This window comes from Myxine glutinosa, chromosome 1 (assembly GCF_964187855.1).
Source record: "Myxine glutinosa chromosome 1, kmMyxGlut1.1, whole genome shotgun sequence".
Taxonomy (NCBI): domain Eukaryota; kingdom Metazoa; phylum Chordata; class Myxini; order Myxiniformes; family Myxinidae; genus Myxine; species Myxine glutinosa.
The window spans coordinates 257,998,375-258,017,208 of record NC_136261.1 but is presented as its reverse complement, the minus strand read 5'-3'; the positions used below and the strand labels follow the sequence as shown (position 1 = coordinate 258,017,208).

The window sequence follows — 18,834 nt, the reverse complement described above, 5'->3', positions numbered from 1 at the left end:
ACAATTTTGGAAACACCCCCCCTTTACCACTAAAAGTAAGTCAAGTGCAACTCTGTTTTGCATAATCATTTTCCACATCTAACTAAGCATGATCTGCCAATCATTGACTCATTAATCATCATTTCTCACCGCACCTGCCATTGGAAAGGAGAAACTCACCGCATCTTCTCCATCCTGCTCCTTTACCCTGCCACCCCTTCATCGTAAACATCATTTTTTTTTGCAAACACAAAAATTTGTAAGCATGATCCTGCATCGCTGCCATCCCTGCAACGTCATCTCATTCCTGTGTTACGTGGTCCCCTCGGTGAATACCTGGTCTCGGTGACCCCCGGACCGTGAGAGGAACTTCGCCAGAAAGCTGTATTATATATGCGCTTTCGCCACGCAATCCATATGAATTTCACCCAAGAGACAACGGACGTTCAAGGATATATTTCAATGGTAATGATACCATACAATTTCAATGACACAACCACGGAGATTTTCCCCGAGCAATCAACCATACACAACCATCAACAATTCCCCATTCACAATCAATTCCCTATGAGTAAGATGGCCATCTTATATATGTGTGTCCCGGTGAGTACTCACTACCCCCTTTTGGTCTCAGTCCCGCACAATGTCTCTGGGCCCCTCCTGACCAAGATGATGGTCGGCGTCGCCGCACTCGGGCGGTTGAACGAACCCCGGGTGGACGTTTTTCCACCGGGCAGGTATCGTACCAGGCACCCCGGCTACAGCCCCTCGTGGCCACGCGAAGCGGGTACGGGAAAGCAAGCCAAAAGCCCCACGCCGCTTGCCAGGCGTGTTAGGCCCCAACGGGCGACCCGTACGCGTCTTTTTAGACGGTGTCACGAACGGCGCCAAACGCTGGGTCGGTGCACGGCCACACGACAGGTTGACGTCCACCGGGCAGGTATCCGTCCCGGTAACTCCTCTCGCCAGACAGGCTCGGGAACGCCGCTTTTCCACACGGCTCAATCAATCCCCCCTTTCGTCGGTGCGGGGCGAGGAGGAAGAATACTCGTCCTTTTTTCCTCGTGTCTTTTCCTCTTCCGTTTCCGGTCACTTCCGTTTCCGGCCACTGTTTCAGAAGGGCTCCTGACCCTCCAACCACAACAACTACACAACAACTACAACTACAACAACTTAATATACTACACACGGATAAGCAAAGACCTGAATGGTAATTCACATGCATTCACATAAATATGTAACACCTGCAACCTAAGTCTGAAGCATATATTTTGCATATACACTTGCATTATTGCACCATTTTATTTTAAATATCTCGATAATCATTTTGAATGCAAAAATATTACACATTAAATCGCAACACAATCCACATCACAACAGTTGTTAGTCATCAACAACAGTCAACTGGTATTGGTCCTTTGATAAAATGCACTCATCCTATCAATACCTGTGGCACACTCATCTGCTGTCTTTTGGACAAGCCAATTAAAATACTGAAAAATTGTCTGAAATTAAAATCGTCTCCCAGTTGAGAGAATGCATCTCCCCACAAAAAAAAAAATCCCACAAACTCCTCCCACAATCACCAATTTCACCCCCCTCCCCCCCGTTTCACATATGACCTAGAATCCTTCAGTCAAACGTGCAAAGCAATCACAGATTGTCCACAAGATCACATCACCATATTTCACACCTTACTTCTCTGGAACAGCTGGTGGTCCTCCAAGAGATGCATTCCGATGTTAAATCGCTTCAGCTCCTGAGCGCTCAACTTTGGCCCTCCATAGTTGGAGTGGACTTCACAATAGTTGGAGTGGAATTGCACCATGGACTTCACAATCGGACAGTCAGACAGGGGTAAAACCATAACCACAATTACCTTCTCCCAAGCAGGAGACCAGAGCATCACCATTCCATCTGCGTTCTGCTCAAGTCCGGTCACAACCCTCTGAGATGTCTTACTCACAGACCGACAGACAACAGAGGCGAACCACAAGCCCCAGAACCCAACCAGACTCTAACTCACTTCCAAAGGACACCACTTCTCCAGACTGGCGCAGTCTCATCCACGGTCTCTTTGCCAGCTCATTTATTAAACGAAATGCAAAGAAAAATCGTTGGCCAACAAAGGGCAAATTCTGCCAATTTCATGCAGAAATCAGCACCCCACCTCTCTCCAATATTACCTTCTGACATTGGAAGGGATCCAATGCGATGACATCATCTTCCTTTGAACTCAGAGCACACTGACGTCATCTTACATGCCCCCCCCCCCCCTCCGTCCCCCGTCCCCCGTCCCATATGCACTGGACTATAGGAATTGAAATCATTTTTACCCGACTTGTCAACCCACAGCAATATTAGCAATTAGATAATCATTTTAGGAAATGTAGAAAAATCAATGCAGCAAAAATCAGCACAACTGAAAAATTAATATCCAAAATCAACATAAAACCAGGCAGTTTCTCACCAGCCCAGCCACCGTCCTCGTTCGCTCTCCCTCCGTGAAACCTGCAAACCAACCTCTATCTGGGGCCTCGCAAAGCATTCTTTGGATTCCCTCCAAAAGCCGGACATGTTTGTTGCATTCCGTGCATCTGCAACCTTCACAACCTTTTGAGGCACACATAGTCTGTCTACACCTTTCCACAGTAAGATGGGGCTAGAAATGGGGCTTGGGTGTGAATCCTGACCGGCGATTCAACAATTGGTAGAAATTGCAAATATGTATTAAATTCTGCTCAGGATTTAAGAAATCTCAGATCACTCACAATTTTACAAGCAGGACTCGAACCTTTAGCTTAGTCCGCTCTGGAGGCCAAGCTGCGAGCTTAAACTTTATCAGCAGTACATTGTCATAATATCAGACAAAGCAACCCTCACAATTCTTAAGCAACCTGTCATTTTCAAAATCACACAAGGTGCCAATCACATTTCAATCATGTTGACAGCTCACACAACCAACCTCTATTTACAGACACAGGTACCAACTCCATTACATCTGACAACAATTCCAGCCAGCCAATCAAACCGCAGGTTGCCACAACTCCCTTGCAGGTATACCTGTATTTCACACCTTTTATGGCACGCCACGTGCACCTCCCACCCGATCCTATACCACTTCATTTATTTCATTCATCTCATCATCTAATCGGCAGCCGGCCCGAACGACCGCCAACACCATACTCGCGAATCCCCACACCTGTCTCGGGACTCCGCACACGTTTTCACACCACACAACGTGCCCCTCACGCCTCACAGGGGTCCACCTCCATCGGTTGGCAAGCTCTCGCCAGCACCCTTGGTCGTACAAATTGCAACCTCTGTCTTAACCCAAAGGGACACTGCATCAGCGGCACTCTGCAACACACGCAGGCTCTGAGCCGGTTCTGCGGAGCCAAATCAACACTCCATATCATGAAACTCCGTAACACATATCTCGCTCCATATCAGAGGAAGACAATGTTGCTCGTGCAGGGAGGGTGGTTGAGTGTCTGATTTTGACTGTGACCCTGAGTGGTAAAACTTCATGCTTTCCAGTTGTAACATGTGTCAAGGTCGGAGTTTGTAAATGCACTCATAGTGTTGGATTATCTGGCAAGTGCTCCACAGCACTTCATCATGTCAATTGTTGAAGGTGGTACATCCATCGAGTTTTCTTGTGTTTGTGGTTAGTTCAACATCGATATTGATATGGACATGAGCTTGTATGAAGGAACAACATATGTTTGGAATTTGCAGCTGGAGTAGCTGCATGGGAGTTACACTCGGTTGCTTTTTCCCCAGTACATGCGGTATCCCAGCCACGACTAAGACCCTTCATGAGTGGATCTTTAGCTTTGCATCCTTATTCAATGGAAAACAACCAAATCAAATACACTATAAAGTAATGATTGCAACATAGATTTTTTCAATATTTTCTGTTGTAATAGTCCTCTTGCTGGTGTGCATCCCTTAGGAGCTGTGCAGAAGTTGGGAATGTTTCTCACATTATTTGCAATTCATTTTATTTGGAGCCCTGGCCAAGCTTAAAGGCATTTGATTATTTCATTATTAGAGAATAGAATAGACTCGGTCCACCTCAAAAGTATCATTTTGCGATTGACTTTCCATTTTAGTTCTTAGTTTTGAGGAAATTAAGATTTTGTAAATGTGGCACACTTCGGCTGATATTCTTATCTTCTTGACCATATGTGAATATTGTTTGCGGCCATTCTCCAATTCATTTTTTGAATCGAAACAAAGCGAATATGGTTTTCATTTATCAATAAACCTTTCTTCCATGATAATTGAATCCATCTTCCACGTATATCATGGAGCTCGGTAATATATGGAGGGATGGTTTGGAGAAAAAATGGCTGCCTCGTCAAATAACTATTTAGCTCTGGCGTAATAATTATTCTATTCACATATAAATTATGAAATATTTGCTTTAAAATGCCGTTCCATCGTGTATCAATTTCCTTTGTATTTGTGTAATTTTGATTATTTCTCAGCTTGTAATTGAAAGGTTATTTAACAATCGTATAGTTACCGTGGTTTTACCCTCCCTATAATATAATATGGGTACTTCTGATCAAGTAGAACGTTTGAGTGTTATTTTTCTGGCATCCGGCTGTTAGAGTTTCAACATGAACTTGTGAGGTTGTGCAAATGAATGCATCCTGACAAATGGCACTAAAGTTGCCAAATTTGTATAACCTCACAGATTAGTACTTTAGCACAGAAAGAACGTATTTGAGCACATCCCAAAGGTAAGTTCGGGTTGGGGTGAAGCCGCCTTGACTTGCCTGCTCTACTGTGAATTACTGACCTTACATAAGATGTGGGGAGTGTGTTTGCAGGCTGTCTTGGCGGTCACGCGGTACATAGTACCAAAAACCCTGTAAATGAAATGAAGTAATGACTCTTTACCTTCTTCCTTGTCATCGACAATAGACAAATGTTTATGGATCAGCACAGAGACGAAAAATGCGACCTTTTGAAGGTTTTCAACGCAAGGCTATTGTAATTTGTCCTACGGATGAGGATTTAAAAGAGCGTACACAAAAGCGCTGTTCTGAGGAGGGGAAGGATGTTCCTGAGTCGGCTGTGTTAGAGATGAAAGGTAGGTGCCTGGAACAGCCGCTGCGGTTAAAAGCAAGTTGGAAGAAAACAATCCTACCCTTTTCTTTATATAATCTATTTTCTTTCACTTGCTCATTTTCCTTTCCCATGCATATTCTCACTTATCATCCTTTTTATATCCATTAATATGTTGAAAATCTCCATATGGCTCTCCTCCTCCTGCCCCACTCCACACGCTCACGCTGCTATTTTTTTCCCAAGCACTGTATTTGTCCATCTATTTTATTTGTTCTGCTTTTGCTTTTCTTAAGCATCTTTTTATTGCCGGCGTCCAGAGAGAAGTGAAGTGCCCTGGGCTTACATGCTCTATGCGCTGTTGCTCTCTGCTGTCGGTCGGTTCACATTTGTGCATTTGACCCGTGTTCCCATACCCTTCTCTTCCCACCCTGTTTGCTTGTTTGTGGTCCTCACTTCACGCTGAACTGCAACACCAGCCAACTTCACCTTGCCTGAACCTGGCGATTACCTCACCGACGTAGTCTACGTGGAGCTGCAAAAGGAGGAAGCTCAAAAATTGATTGACCAGTACCGTGAGGAAGGGCGTAAAGCTGGCCCGCCACCTCCAAAGCGCTTCGACAATCGCAACCGTGGTGGAGGATTTCGCGGACGGGGTGGACAGACTAGTGGTGGCTTCACAAGGGGTGCGCGTGGAGGGTTCGGAGGTGGTGGCAGCTATGGAGGAAACTACAGTGGGAGTCGACCCAGGGGAGGTGGGTTATTTCCTTAAACATAGTATTTTTTATGTGATGCAAGATTCATTGAAGACCTTGTTACATACATCACATACAAGACATAGGCATAAGAAGATATTGTTACAGCCGTCAGGTTCCTCCAGTTGCCCAGTCCTAATCCTGACAAACTGCGTTAAAGCGGTCGTAACGGCCAACTGATTCTGTCGTACCAAACTGTATCATGGGCCGCTTTGCCACGATATCTAACTCCAATTGAACCACTGAGCCAATCGATGTGTTGCACTGTTCGGCTGTGCATTCGTTTACTCTAATGTCGTCCTCGGCGCTGTTCTCCCAACCCCATCAGTCCTTTATGGACGTGTATTTTTCTACTAGCAACCAGTGGCACTCAAATCGCCCAGAGATCAAGTGATTTTATTAAGTGTTTAATTACAGGGAAGGGGAGGGAAGCAAAAATGTTTAACCATCTCTCTACCCTCAAATGTTCCCCGAGCCAACAAATGAATGGAGATCCTTAAATAAACTATGCCTCATTCATTCCTCAGTAGATGGACAATAGGTATAATTCGCAAAACAGGAATACCCGGGCTGAATCCGGCAGGAAACGGTGAGTCCCAAGTGGCAACGCGGCTTGGCAGACCCAGTTTGTGTGCAGCCAGCCAGTCGGTCAGAGGGAAAGGGGCCTGCCTAGTGGGGGCATGGCTGTCGACCAGAGGAGGGGTAAGGCTGGTCTTGTGGAGACCCTGATGTAGTTCGTACACGGTTTCACTGCTAAGTTCCGAGATCATCGGCTCTCCCACTGTTCATGACAAGCCCTTTCATAGCTTTGGCATCCGTGATACACTTAGCCCCTCCCCGCTCGGTTGCTATTGGTCTGGAACTCACTGGGTCTGTGGGTAGGATGAACACGACCCCGCCGCTTTCTATCGTGTGCTTTAGCAAGCTTTGCCGTCTAAACTTGGTACCTGATAGCCTATTGGGTGCTTTTAAAAGTTATTTAGGACAGGACAGACATTTAGGACAGACCACAAAGGTAAGAACATTATAAATGATATGAAAGGATGGCAGTTTTAGACACACATCGTGGGTAAGGAGGGAGGAGTTAGGAAGACGGCATCTTTCGATACAAAATACGATTCATATTCTATATCACAATGACATTCCCTCGCCTATTCTAATACATGCAAAGTTACTGCCTAGAAGGAATTCCCACAACAGTGTCATTGTACTTTTGCATTTTATGAACAATATTTTTAGACAAGAGACAAATCAACACATTGTATGGCGTTTGAACATGGGATACCAGCTTTGTGAAGCAAATTTTCAGATGGAAATGCAAAATTGGCCAACCTGGTGATGTGTTCATACGATATTTATTTCCCAGACAGGGTGATTGATGCATCTTGGGCCAGCTATAAACTGTCATCCCAGTGTTTCACAGGATGTGTGCGACGTCCCTCAGATGGATGCAAAACTGGCCGTCACATCTGTTGACATCAATTGGTGGACATTGTCCTTCGCGGAGATTAGGGGAGCTACCAGCAGCACCATGAACAAATTCCAAATTCCTCCCCTAACCTTAGTCAAATGTCCAGCCTGGTCAGCCGGTTCCTGAAAGGCTTGGGCCAAACGTCCCCTGGCCAACCCCACAAGAACGTGGGAATACTTGTGGCCATTAAAGAAGAATGAAAATACTGTTTTCAGAGCAGATTTGAACTGCCATCTTCTGCAATATACATAAATACTTGCTTCTACAACTAATTTGTTTCTTCTTTTGAATTTTATTCTTATCGCAGGTTCAAATCAAGGGTCGTACAATAGCCGTGGCGGAGGCAGCAACCGAGGTGGGAGCAACTATGCTCGTAATCAAGGAAGTTACTACAGCAACAACAGAAACCAGGGTTTCAAGGGATCCTACAGCCAGGTTGGATACCCTCCTTTGTACCCTGTAGCCTTTTGGATAAAATCTTCCAACTATTGGGAAGTGTGCATCTTGCTGATTTGATCACACATTTGAGGCTTCCTTTAATTTTCAACACTCGATACATTTTGTTTTGTGTGTGAATGATATATGTGTGCTTGGTTTGTTCTCTGCAGGGCTATGGTGGACAGGGCTATGGACAAGGTTATGGAAGTGGCTATGATGGAGCTCAGCAGCAAGCTTATGCCTCTGGATATGGTTCTGCCGCTGCCCATAGCTACACCCCTCAGCAATACCAGCAGGTGTGGTTTTTATTCTGATTGCACAGCCTCTGCCAAGTTGTTTTGTCTGGGCACAGTGACTTTGTTGTTTAGATTCCAAAGCCCTTGATTGGTATGCCATTTTGTAATTGATATTCATTTCCGGTCTCCCTTCTCCACCCCTCCATTCCCCCCACCCCTCCCCCCACCCTCCTTTTGTTCTCTTTCAATTTTCATGCAAGCAGTGGAGTCAGTACTACCAGCAACAGAGCCAGAACCAGTGGAACCAGTACTATGGGTCCTATGGCGGTTACGGAGGCTATGGGGGCTATGGTGGGGCGGGAAATTGAATCGGCTTGTGCTATCACTTCTCTCACCAAACGTGCAAGCCGCTGTTCCTGAGACATTGTATGCATAAGTTGGGCTTGGTTTGAAAAAAAACAAAACAAAGAAAACCTTATTTTTCTTTTTTTTTCTCCTCTTAATAATGTTGCAAAGTCTCAGCTCCGTATTTTATATTGTACTGCTTTACATCAACAACTTTTTTTTTTCTGGTCTGATTTGGATCTGCACGTCATGATTGTCAGTTTGCCATAATAATCCTGGATATCAGTAGTAGTTGTAGTTGTTGTAGTGTCCTAGGATGGTGACCCTTGGGTATAAAGTTGTAAACAATGGATCATCATCATTTTTTTTTCTTCTTATTTCTTCTCCTGCTGAAAAGTTTTGTACTTTTAATGCCTATTAATAAATGCCACTGAAGTCTGGTGATATTGGAAGTTTGTTCTTACCTCCACCAACAAAGGTTGTTTTCACCCCTATTTGTTTGTGAGCTGTCTGTGAGACAGTTTGTCTGTCTGTGAGTACGATATCTGGATAGGTTATGGTCAGATTGTGACAAAACTTGCGGGATGAGTTGCTTCGGTGACGAGAACAAGCGATTCTAATTTGGTTCAGGTCTGAATCCAGATCCTGCCCATCATTGGGATACAAAACGTAAACTGTTCAGCCTGGCAGAGGTCGGAGGTATCTGCTCTACCGAATGCCGTTCTGGTTTTTCTTTGGATTCCTGGAATTATTTTTTATCTTCTCTAAAATGTGAATCATTACCCTTTCCAGGTGTTAAAAAAAAAAATGAAGGTACTGGTCTGTGCAAAAGTAACAACTTAATGTGCAGGTGACCCAATTCTTTATACTTGGACTGCACAATCACAAGGTGCAAAGGTGTGCAATTGCCATGTTAACATCGATGAAACGCTTACTTGAGTTTTTATACATCTCAACTTTTTTCAGATACCCCTTCCTGGACTTTTTTTTTTCCTAAACAAGATTGAGGCTCAAGGAAGAATCCAGGTGATGGATGGTAAAAAGGTAACAATCTGACAGTGCGGCGACTGTTGGACACAGCAAGGAAGGGAATGAACAAGCAGGAAAGGGAGAAAGACCAAGACGCATCTTGGCTTTCATTGCTAATTCTACTCCATTTACGGGAGGAAAAATTATAAATCGATAGAGCTCGTTTTAACAATCTAGGAATTTTGTGAGTCCTCATCTAAGATGAAGTTTGATGAAAGTAGGCGAGCTATCACAGCACCATTAACAAATTAACTCGACTACAAGAGAGATGTTTGTCTGTGTCGCCATTTTCTCAGAGATGGCCAAACGGATCTTTGCTAACCTTTCAGAGGTGGCTTAAACCTTTGTAGTTATGTGAAAGGTAATATTAAATGATCTGCAACCCCATTCCTTAATGGGTGTGGGGAAGTGTTTTAGGCCCTCCAAAAATTTGTAAAAACCGAATTTGATTTCTTCAAAATGCCAACAGGATGAGAACGGCATTGACTGCACAACGCTGGGTACCTCTGCTCGTGTTGTACTGTATATCGTTTTGGTGACAGATCAGGAAGGACATAGCTGCCATTCAGAGTGGAGCGACTGGATCGATTCCAGGGCTAGCTAGATAGTGCAAGCTACGAGGATCGACTGAAAGAGACGGGACTTTAGAAAGGAGGCGATTATGAAGGGATCTGATAGAGATGTTTAAGATAATGAAGGGTGCAGAATAATGTTTCAGCAGAATGAACAGAGACAGGACCAATGGCTGTAGGTGGTCTACATCAAATGCAAGTGTTTACAAAAGTGAAGAGGTGTGTTAGGGGGACGAGTTGGACTGTAATGAGGCTGGGGTCTTTCACTCAGTCGTTGATGCATGAAATGATGGTAGCAAGATTTCGTTCGTATGTGGCGCAAGGCTGCGGGGTAGCATCATTGGCTGAGAGCGCCGCTGTGCCACTGATGCAATAAATGCCCTCTATTGGTTTGAGCTGGAATTTCGCCAGGTGCCGGCGTTAGTTCACTTACTGCAGCAGAAACAGTCAATAGGTTTAGACCAGGGGTTCCCAAACCCAGGGCCATGACCCAAACTTGAAAAAAAAAAATCCCTGTTTTTGAGGAGGGGTGGATTTTTATCGTCGGTACCAATACCATTTGGGTCACAGGGCGATCGTGATGTCAGATTTTTGGGTCGTGAACAAAAAGGTTTTGGAACCATTGTTTTAGATTGTAATTCGATGGGTAGCTATACTCTTTGGGGCTAGATGGACATTAGCGTGACTGGGCGATGGTGTGGAGTGGTGATTATGATACCTATGAGTGGATGTCGTCAATTTTGATTGTGGTTTTTTTTTTTTTTTTTTTTTTTTGTATACTGAATCGAGGCTCGTGAAAGAGCTAACATTTACTTCACAAACAAATCAACCAGACAAACAAAATATATAAAAAGAGGGAGCGGAAAACAAGATGGGGAGAGAAGGGGAAGCACACAAACACAACATTTGAGAGCAGGGAGATGTGTGGAAGGGGGAGGAGGCGTGGGAAGGGGGAGGGAGAAGTATAAAACACAAGGACACCAAGGACTTCCAGGACAGAAGTTGGTATTTCAAAAAAGTGGAATTGAGGTGAAATTAGCGGGGGTAGAAAAGATCAAGGTTTTGGATGGGGGAAGATAAGAGATGGTGGTGAACAGCTGTTTTAAAGACCTGGAGGGTGGAGTGGGATTGCAGAGAGTGAGGGAGTTTGTTCCAGAGGTGGGAGAAAAGTAGTGGGGCGGCTTAGCCCAAATATTCAAAAGAATTGTGCATTTTGTGAAACAAGCACCAAATTTGGCACAAATGTACATTAATATGTTGCGAACATTTTCAGATATTGGGCCACTTGAAATTCCGTAATTTTTTTTTTCAAATTTCGTAATTTCAAATTTTTCGGGTGACACCGTCACAATTTCGGTCTTCGAGGCCGGCCGATAGGCAAAGTGTGACCGGAAGGGACGAGGTTCTCCTGACCACGTGGCCCTCGATCTGGGAAGCGAGAGGCGTTCTATTAGTGGACGCGCCCCTCACGCCCGACTTTTGGGCGGCCCCGGCAGGCCGTTTGTTTTGACGTTCCGTGACAGGCCCCGCACCCCCACCTCCGGGCCGACCGGAAGCTTGTGCTGAGTACATCATACCTGAACAACTCAGTGAGGCAGAACACAGCAGTGCACACCAGGGTGACCCCTTCAGTGCATAAACCAATTAACCTGTCCACTGCAGGGCATATAGAAATGAAGTTATTTTCTGCATATAATAATAATATAAGTTCAGTTCTATATAACAATTTCTGTTATCACCACTACCACTACAACTACCACTACTACAAGCTTTGTCTGGAATTTTGTGGACTAACAGACAAACAGACATACAGACAAGCTGGGATCAAAACATTACCTCCTTCCACCATTGAGTGTAGAGGTAAACATCATGGAAATTATATCATGCCCTAGATTTAATTCATGCTTACCCGTGTATTTGCTTCACTGGTTCACAAGGTCTTTTGCATACATGTAATTCAGACTCTCGCCTTCATTGCTGACCACACAATGTTCGCAACATATTAATGTACATTTGTGCCAAATTTGGTGCTTGTATCACAAAATGCACAATTCTTTTGAATATTTGGGCTAAGCCGCCCCACTATATCGGCCGGCCTCGAAGACCGAAATTGTGACGGTGTCACCCGAAAAATTTGAAATTACGAAATTTGAAAAAAGAAATTACGGAATTTCAAGTGGCCCAATATCTGAAAATGTTCGCAACATATTAATGTACATTTGTGCCAAATTTGGTGCTTGTATCACAAAATGCACAACAGGTTTGCTATGCTGCTACACTAAGAGGAATGAAGGTGAGCAGAGAGTCTTGATTTTGGCAGTTTGACCATAAGAGGGTTGCAGGCAGATCTTGTGCGACCTGTAGGAATATTTGCGGGACAGAGCCCAGAGAGAGCTGGCGGGGCAAGGCCAGAGAGGAGTCGGTAGAAGACGGAAAGACCACCAACCTGCCTGCGGTGAGTGAGAGGCCCTTGGAGTTAGCTTCATCGCGGGAGATTCCAATGATTCTGAAATCCAATGATCCTGATAATTATTAGCTGTTGATGATTGTTCATCCCTCATCCTACAAAACACTTCGTCCATAGAAATATGGGCCCTGGATCTGTAACTTCTCTGGGCCCTGGCCTAATGGTGTAACCCAAATGTGGTAGCATTCTGACAGGTGGGTCTGGAGAAAAATATTTTTTCAGGAATTTACTCGGGCCGCCATTTTTGCCTATTTACAGTCACGTGACCAGTCAAGAGCAGAACAAGTTAAAAACCCCTGGTGATGTGTGATACCTGCTCGCTTAGTCCATTCCTCTAAAATCGATAGCACCGTAGACAACTTGCGATTTCCACGTTTTCGATCATCCTGATATTGGTGATAACCAGCAGCCTCGGTGGTGTCATGGTTGGTATCCACTTTGAGTCTGGGAGGTCGGTGGTTCGAATCCTGGTCGAGTCATTCAATGACTTTAAAAATGGTTCCAGCTGCTTACGTGCTGTGCGCTCAGCATTTAAAGATTAGAATTAGAACATTGACAAACTAGAACGGCACTCAGTTGAGAGCCAACCTTCGCCTGGTTGGCCATATCACTCAATGGTGAATAATCACTTTAAAATTATACTCGCCGGATCCGGATCCGGATCTTCACCAAAATTGAATTGATTCTTCCTTGTCACACACACAACCTGTCCAACAAGTTTCGTCCAAATCCATCCATAACTTTTTGAGATATCCTGCTATGTATCGTTTTTGGTCCTTTCTCCCAATGGTGAAGAATCGCTTTAAAAATTCTCATAGCCGGATCCGAATCCAGATAATCACCAAAATATAATCATTTTGTCGTCGTCACATACGCTACATCTCTGCCAAATTTCGTCCGAATACGTCCACAACTTTTTTAGATATTTTGTTCACAGACAAACGGACAGACAGACCATACAACCTTACAACAGACAGACAGGGGTGAATACATAACCTCCATCCACCTTTGGTGGCGAAGGTATTAACCATAGGTTGGTAAATAATAGCACAGGCTTTAATATGCCTCATGGCCTCTTACGTCGACGTTCCACGTCAGGAATCTCATGATAATTGAAGATCAATCATCTGATGTGATCTTTCCTTGAAATGGATAGATGCTTGTGTTGTGGAAATGAACGGCTTGTGAACGTGAACCTCATCTCTTTCGAACCTTCGTGTTACTTCGTTCAAGCCACCTTTGGGTTCGCACTGAACCCGCGGTGTATGATGCGCTATAATAACCCGACGCAAACCCAGGTTGATTACCGGAAATACAATCAAAGCTTCGTCATTGTTTTCCTCGACAGTACAGTATGATGCGGTGTATAAGCTGCTCGGTTTATTCAACTAACAAAAGGACATTTCCATTTTTTAAATTTCCATTTAAAAGAATGTTTTTTTAATCCCAACTTCTCAAATTATACAAACGGATTGTTTTTTTTTTCTTCATTTCTTTACGCTGGTTGCGGCTTTTCCGCCTCTCATCTGCATTGCTGATGTGCGGGAGACGTGCACGCCTTCTAAACCCGAGTCATCTCGCTTCCAGCTTGAATGCCGAGGCACCGGATCTTGGTTCTGGCGGGATTGACAGGGTTAGCGGGGCTCGCAGGGTTTGCAGGTCTGGTTAGGCCGGATGTGAGTGATGCGACTGCGATCCGAATGGGTCGCGCCATTTACACGGTGCGTCTGCTCTCTTTTCAGTTTTCACACGTTACTTCCTACTTTACTGTTCTTCTTCTTCCTCTTTTCTCATTTTGATTTATTTCGCTAAAAGTCCTGTTTTTCTTTTTCGTGTTGTTTAATTTTAATCAGCCGATATCTTTTTAATGTCTGGTTTAAAAGTATAAACTTTTGTTAAAAAAGACAAAAGGTTGCATACCATTGGTACTTTCGTCAAATACACCCCAAGACGGATACAAATATTAACAAATTTCCCTGAGTCACATTATATGCAGTCTTCGTCCAAATTACAACGTTTATTTTGGGTATAAATTTTATTTGAAGACTATTTCCAGGTCGATGTTATCTGTCTGCATGGGGCCCTCCATTTAGTACCTCCGCCACCAATACAAAGGTGAATGGAGGTTATGTTTTCACCATTATGTTTGTTTGTGAACAAAATATCTCAAAAAGTTGTGGACGGATTTGGACGAAACTTGGTGGACAGGTTGGGTGTCTGACAAAGACAAATAGATTCGATTTTGGTGAAGATCTGAATATGGATTCGGATATGAGAATTATTTAATTTTTTCATTGATTCTTCAGTATTGGGAGATAGGGCTAAAAACTATACATTGCGGGATATCTCAAAAAGTTATGGATGGATTTGGACGAAACTTGGACAGGTTGTGTGTGTGACGAGGAAGAAACGATTCGATGTTGGTGGCGATCTGAATATGGATTCGGATATGAAAATTATTAATTTTTTTAAGTGATTCTTCACCATTGAGTGATATGGCCAACCAGGCGGAGGTATAGACATGGTCTCTACTGAGTGCCGTTCTAGTTTTAATGAGATTTTGCCCAACCAGAGCCCACAATGGAAAGTTAGATGTTAAAGAGAGAATAAATGCATTTACATTCCTCTTGAATTTAACTGGATTGAGGGGGGAGCAGGATGCAGGTAAAGAGTTCCAAAGTGATGTAGTACTGTACTGGGAAAGAACCTAGAAGAGTACCTCATAGACTTGCTCCTCTGGGCAGATACAGTGTTTGGATGTGAAGCAACTGCCAAACATGTAGAGAGACGAAAGATACACGCAAGTGAACAACCCGTGAGAGACCCTTGCAGCACATTTCGTGAAAATATCTATCTCGAAGAGTCTCAAAGAAGCAACAGTGCAGTGGATTGAGAGGTTCCAGGGATGATGCCAATTCCTGTCCCCACAAGATTCACAACACGTTACTGAATTCTGTCAAAGAGAGATAGATGACAGGCTGGAGCGCCAGCCCAAACTTGGCAACTATACTCCACAGCAGGTCATATATGACCTTGTATACAAGATTTGACATTAAAGTTCCAGGATTAAAGCGATAGAAAATTTTATTATAAACATACCAATTATTTTTAGTGTTTATCTTCAAAGTAATCTCCCTGGGAGTCTATACACGCTTGCCAATGTCATGTCGCAGTCATGATTCAAAGCACCCTTGGAAGTTGTTGCCTGAAAAAACATTTATCATTGGTCATGGCTCTCTGGATCTCTTCCATTGATGCAAAATGTGTTCCTATCATTGGAGTTTTGGACGTCTGTCAGATCGGACCAACATTCTCACCGTTTCGACATTTCCGGCCGTTTTGGCAATCGATGGGCCTTTCGACTGCTCATCATCATTCACATCCATTCTCCCTTCCGCAAACCTCTTGGCCCACTCAAACATATGTGATTTTGACATTGTCTTCCCCGTACACCACACTCATCTTGTCGAAAATGTCCGTGTAACTGTTGTTTAGTTTTACGAAAAACTTGATTCTGTTCCATAAATTTGTTGTTCATCTTCAGAACATGATTGCAACATGTATAATTTTAACAAAACTCCGGTACAGCTACAAAACACAGCAGACACAGACAACAAGTGAGTCTTCTTTTGGTTGAAGGTGATGAGCCAGTCTTTTCTCCAATTAACCACACTCTCTTGGTCCTCATTGAGAGTGGCACTGGCCTTGAAATGGGAAGGAGACATAGTTCCTGAGGAGGTAGTATACAGTACAGTGTTGAATTATTTGCGTAAATGGTTAACTGTGAAAGAATACAATTGGGAAGAATTTTTATATATATATATATATATATATAATATATATATATATCGGCTAACCCCCGCTCTTGCGGGGAAAATGGCCTCAAAATGCTTGTTGTTGTTGTGTATATATATGTATATAATATATATATATGAGTATTGTGGCCATTGATGATATTGCAATTGGGCATGTAGAGAGGATGGAGGTTGTGGTGAGTGGGTTTGTGAGGAGGTGGTTGGGAGTGCCACGCTGTTTGACGAACATTGCCTTTTATGGTCAGGGTGGAAAACTCCAGTTTCCCTTGACATCATTAACCGAGGAGTTTAAGGTGGTGAGGGTGCGGGAGTTCATGATGTTGCGGGATTCAAGTGATGCAGTGGTAAAGAATGCTCTCCCAGAGAAGAAGGGAAGTCGGAAGTGGAATGCAAGAGCAGAGGTGGACGAGATGGAGGAGCGGTTGCAACAGGAGGAGGTCATGGGGATGGTACAGCATGGGAAGCATGGCTTGGGGTGGATGGAGCATGAGCGATGGGGAAAGGCATGTGTGAAAGAGAGGAGGAAGATGGTTGAGAGGGAGTTGAGAAGAAAGGAAGAGGAGGGGAGATATGTGAAAGCAGTCGGTCAGGCACAGCAAGGTGCTTGGACTAAGTGGGAAGGTGTGCGGGTGAGGATATTGAAGTGGCAAGAGATTTGGAGGATGGAGCCAATATTGTTGAATTTCCTGTTGCGGGCAATGTATGATGTGCTTCCGTCACCAGTAAACTTGAGATTGTGGGGGTTGTTGCAGGAGGAGAGATGTTATTTGTGTGGAGGTGTGGGAACGGTGCAGCATGCACTGAGTGCATGCTCAGTAGCATTGGCAGCAGGAAGATACAGGTGGCGACATGATCAGGTGCTGGCGGTGGTGGTGCAGATGGTGCAACAAGAGGTGCTGAGATTGAGAGAGAGAAGAGTGGAGAAGGAGACTGATGGGGGAGAGGTGTGGTTTGTCAAAGAGGGCCAAGTGGAAAGAGGTGGAAAGAGGAGGAGGAGGATGTGGAAAGCAAGAGGGCTGTCAGATGCTTGTGATTGGCAGGTGGTGGCAGACCTAAAGCCACAATTGGTATTCCCAGAGGAGATCTGTGTGACAAGGTTGCGGCCTGACATTGTCATTTGGTCAAGTGCAACAAGACAGGTCATCTTAGGGGAGTTGTCGGTACCTTGGTAAGAGAACATGGAGGAGGTGCACGAGAGGAAGAGAGGAAAGTACAGTGAGCTGGAGGCAGAGTGCCGGGAGAAGGGTTGGCGAGTTTTGTGTCAGCCATTTGAGGTGGGGTGTAGAGGGTATATTGGCAATTCCTTTTCTGCATTTCTTGCTAGGCTGGGAGTGTGTGGGACAGAAAGAAGGAGGATGTGTGACAAGGTGGCCCAGGTTGCCTTGAAAGGCTCATTTTGGATATGGAGGAAGTTTATGGAGGCACGTCGAACGGTGTAGGTTGGTTGTGTGTGTGTGGGGTTTTTTTTTTGTTTGTTTGTTTTGTTACCATTATTACTTCTTATTTTGTGTATATGAGTGAGTGGGTGAGGGTGTGTGTTTTTGCATGAATTAATTTTTGCATGAGTGTTTTTGTGTGTTGAGTGGTGTATGATGTAAGTGTAGGTGGTTGTTTGGTTGGTGTTCTGTATGTATGTGTGTGTATGGGTGTGTATGTGTGTGTATGAATGATCTGGTGTGTTTTGTTGGTGAGTGGTGAAGGGTATAAAGGTGGGTGTTTGAGTGTTCCTCCATGTTTGTTTGGTGCTGTGGATTCTGGATGTGGAGGTGTTGTTGTTGTTGTTGTTGTTGTTGTTGTTGTTGTTTGCACTGGCTGGGGGTGGGGGTATGTACGCATCCAGGTGCAGTTCCTGCATGTGGATGTGTACGTGCCCCTGCTGGCCCACCTTAGCTGACCGTATCGAGGTTGAAGGGCCGAAACGGGATGATGCTGAGGACCTCGACTGAGGACCCGGTCAGTGCGGCACACTTGTGACCAGATGTGTTTTGAACTTATGTTATATATTGTTGCGGAAACGGAGTACGGCACTCCCCTTAGGGGGGGGGGGGTGGGTTAGTCCCCCTTCTATATTCACTGGCCGCCTCCGCTCCTGAAGCTGCCCAGCTCCCTCCAGGGAGGCAGGTGAGCAACCTCGTTCGAGACCGCGAACAAGATGTTAATTGCCGAGCGGATTAGCAGCCGCGGCTCGAACCGTTAGCAGAACTTGACCCGATTCCTATTGCGTTGGCCAAATCGTGCCACAGGTATTCAATGGGGAAATCACTAAAACGAAACGGATGTAAAGGAAAGAAGGCAAGGTAGGAAGAACAGGATTTATTACTAACTATTATGTACACAATGAAAGAAACCAAAGAGGAGGAAAGAACCGAAAATAATTTACAGAAGAAGAAGACACAGTGCAACACTAGCTTACCTATACAAACTTACTTATACCCCAGGACAAGACACACAAAACAGACGACAATCAGACTTACACGAATGGGGAATGAAGGCAGGAACGAATGGCTGGAAGGGGAGGAAGGTTCAGCTGGAGCAGGAGAATGGTCGGGCCGGGAGTGAGCAGCCGCCGCCCCTCCGCAGGCGTGTTCGCACGGCGGCGTCGCTTTGTAGCCGTGGCCGAAACCGCTGTCGACGCTCAAAGCTGC

General features: G+C 44.6%; 2 protein-coding genes across 2 annotated transcripts in view; both read left to right on the top strand.

Annotated features, from left to right (window-relative positions):
* The window catches only part of HNRNPUL1 (heterogeneous nuclear ribonucleoprotein U like 1), a 133,621-nt gene extending 124,871 nt beyond the window's left edge, over positions 1-8,750 (top strand). Inside the window, exons 10-14 of the mRNA XM_068130674.2 lie at positions 4,918-5,086; positions 5,541-5,816; positions 7,595-7,722; positions 7,896-8,021; positions 8,225-8,750. Coding sequence (XP_067986775.2) covers positions 4,918-5,086; positions 5,541-5,816; positions 7,595-7,722; positions 7,896-8,021; positions 8,225-8,329 — 804 coding nt within the window. The 3' untranslated portion in view covers positions 8,330-8,750. The remainder of the gene's footprint in view (positions 1-4,917; positions 5,087-5,540; positions 5,817-7,594; positions 7,723-7,895; positions 8,022-8,224) is intronic.
* A 5,121-nt stretch (positions 8,751-13,871) lies between these two features.
* The window catches only part of ADCK1 (aarF domain containing kinase 1), a 99,614-nt gene continuing 94,651 nt past the window's right edge, over positions 13,872-18,834 (top strand). Inside the window, exon 1 of the mRNA XM_068130668.2 lies at positions 13,872-14,095. Within this exon, the coding sequence (XP_067986769.2) occupies positions 13,967-14,095 (129 nt within the window). The 5' untranslated portion in view covers positions 13,872-13,966. The remainder of the gene's footprint in view (positions 14,096-18,834) is intronic.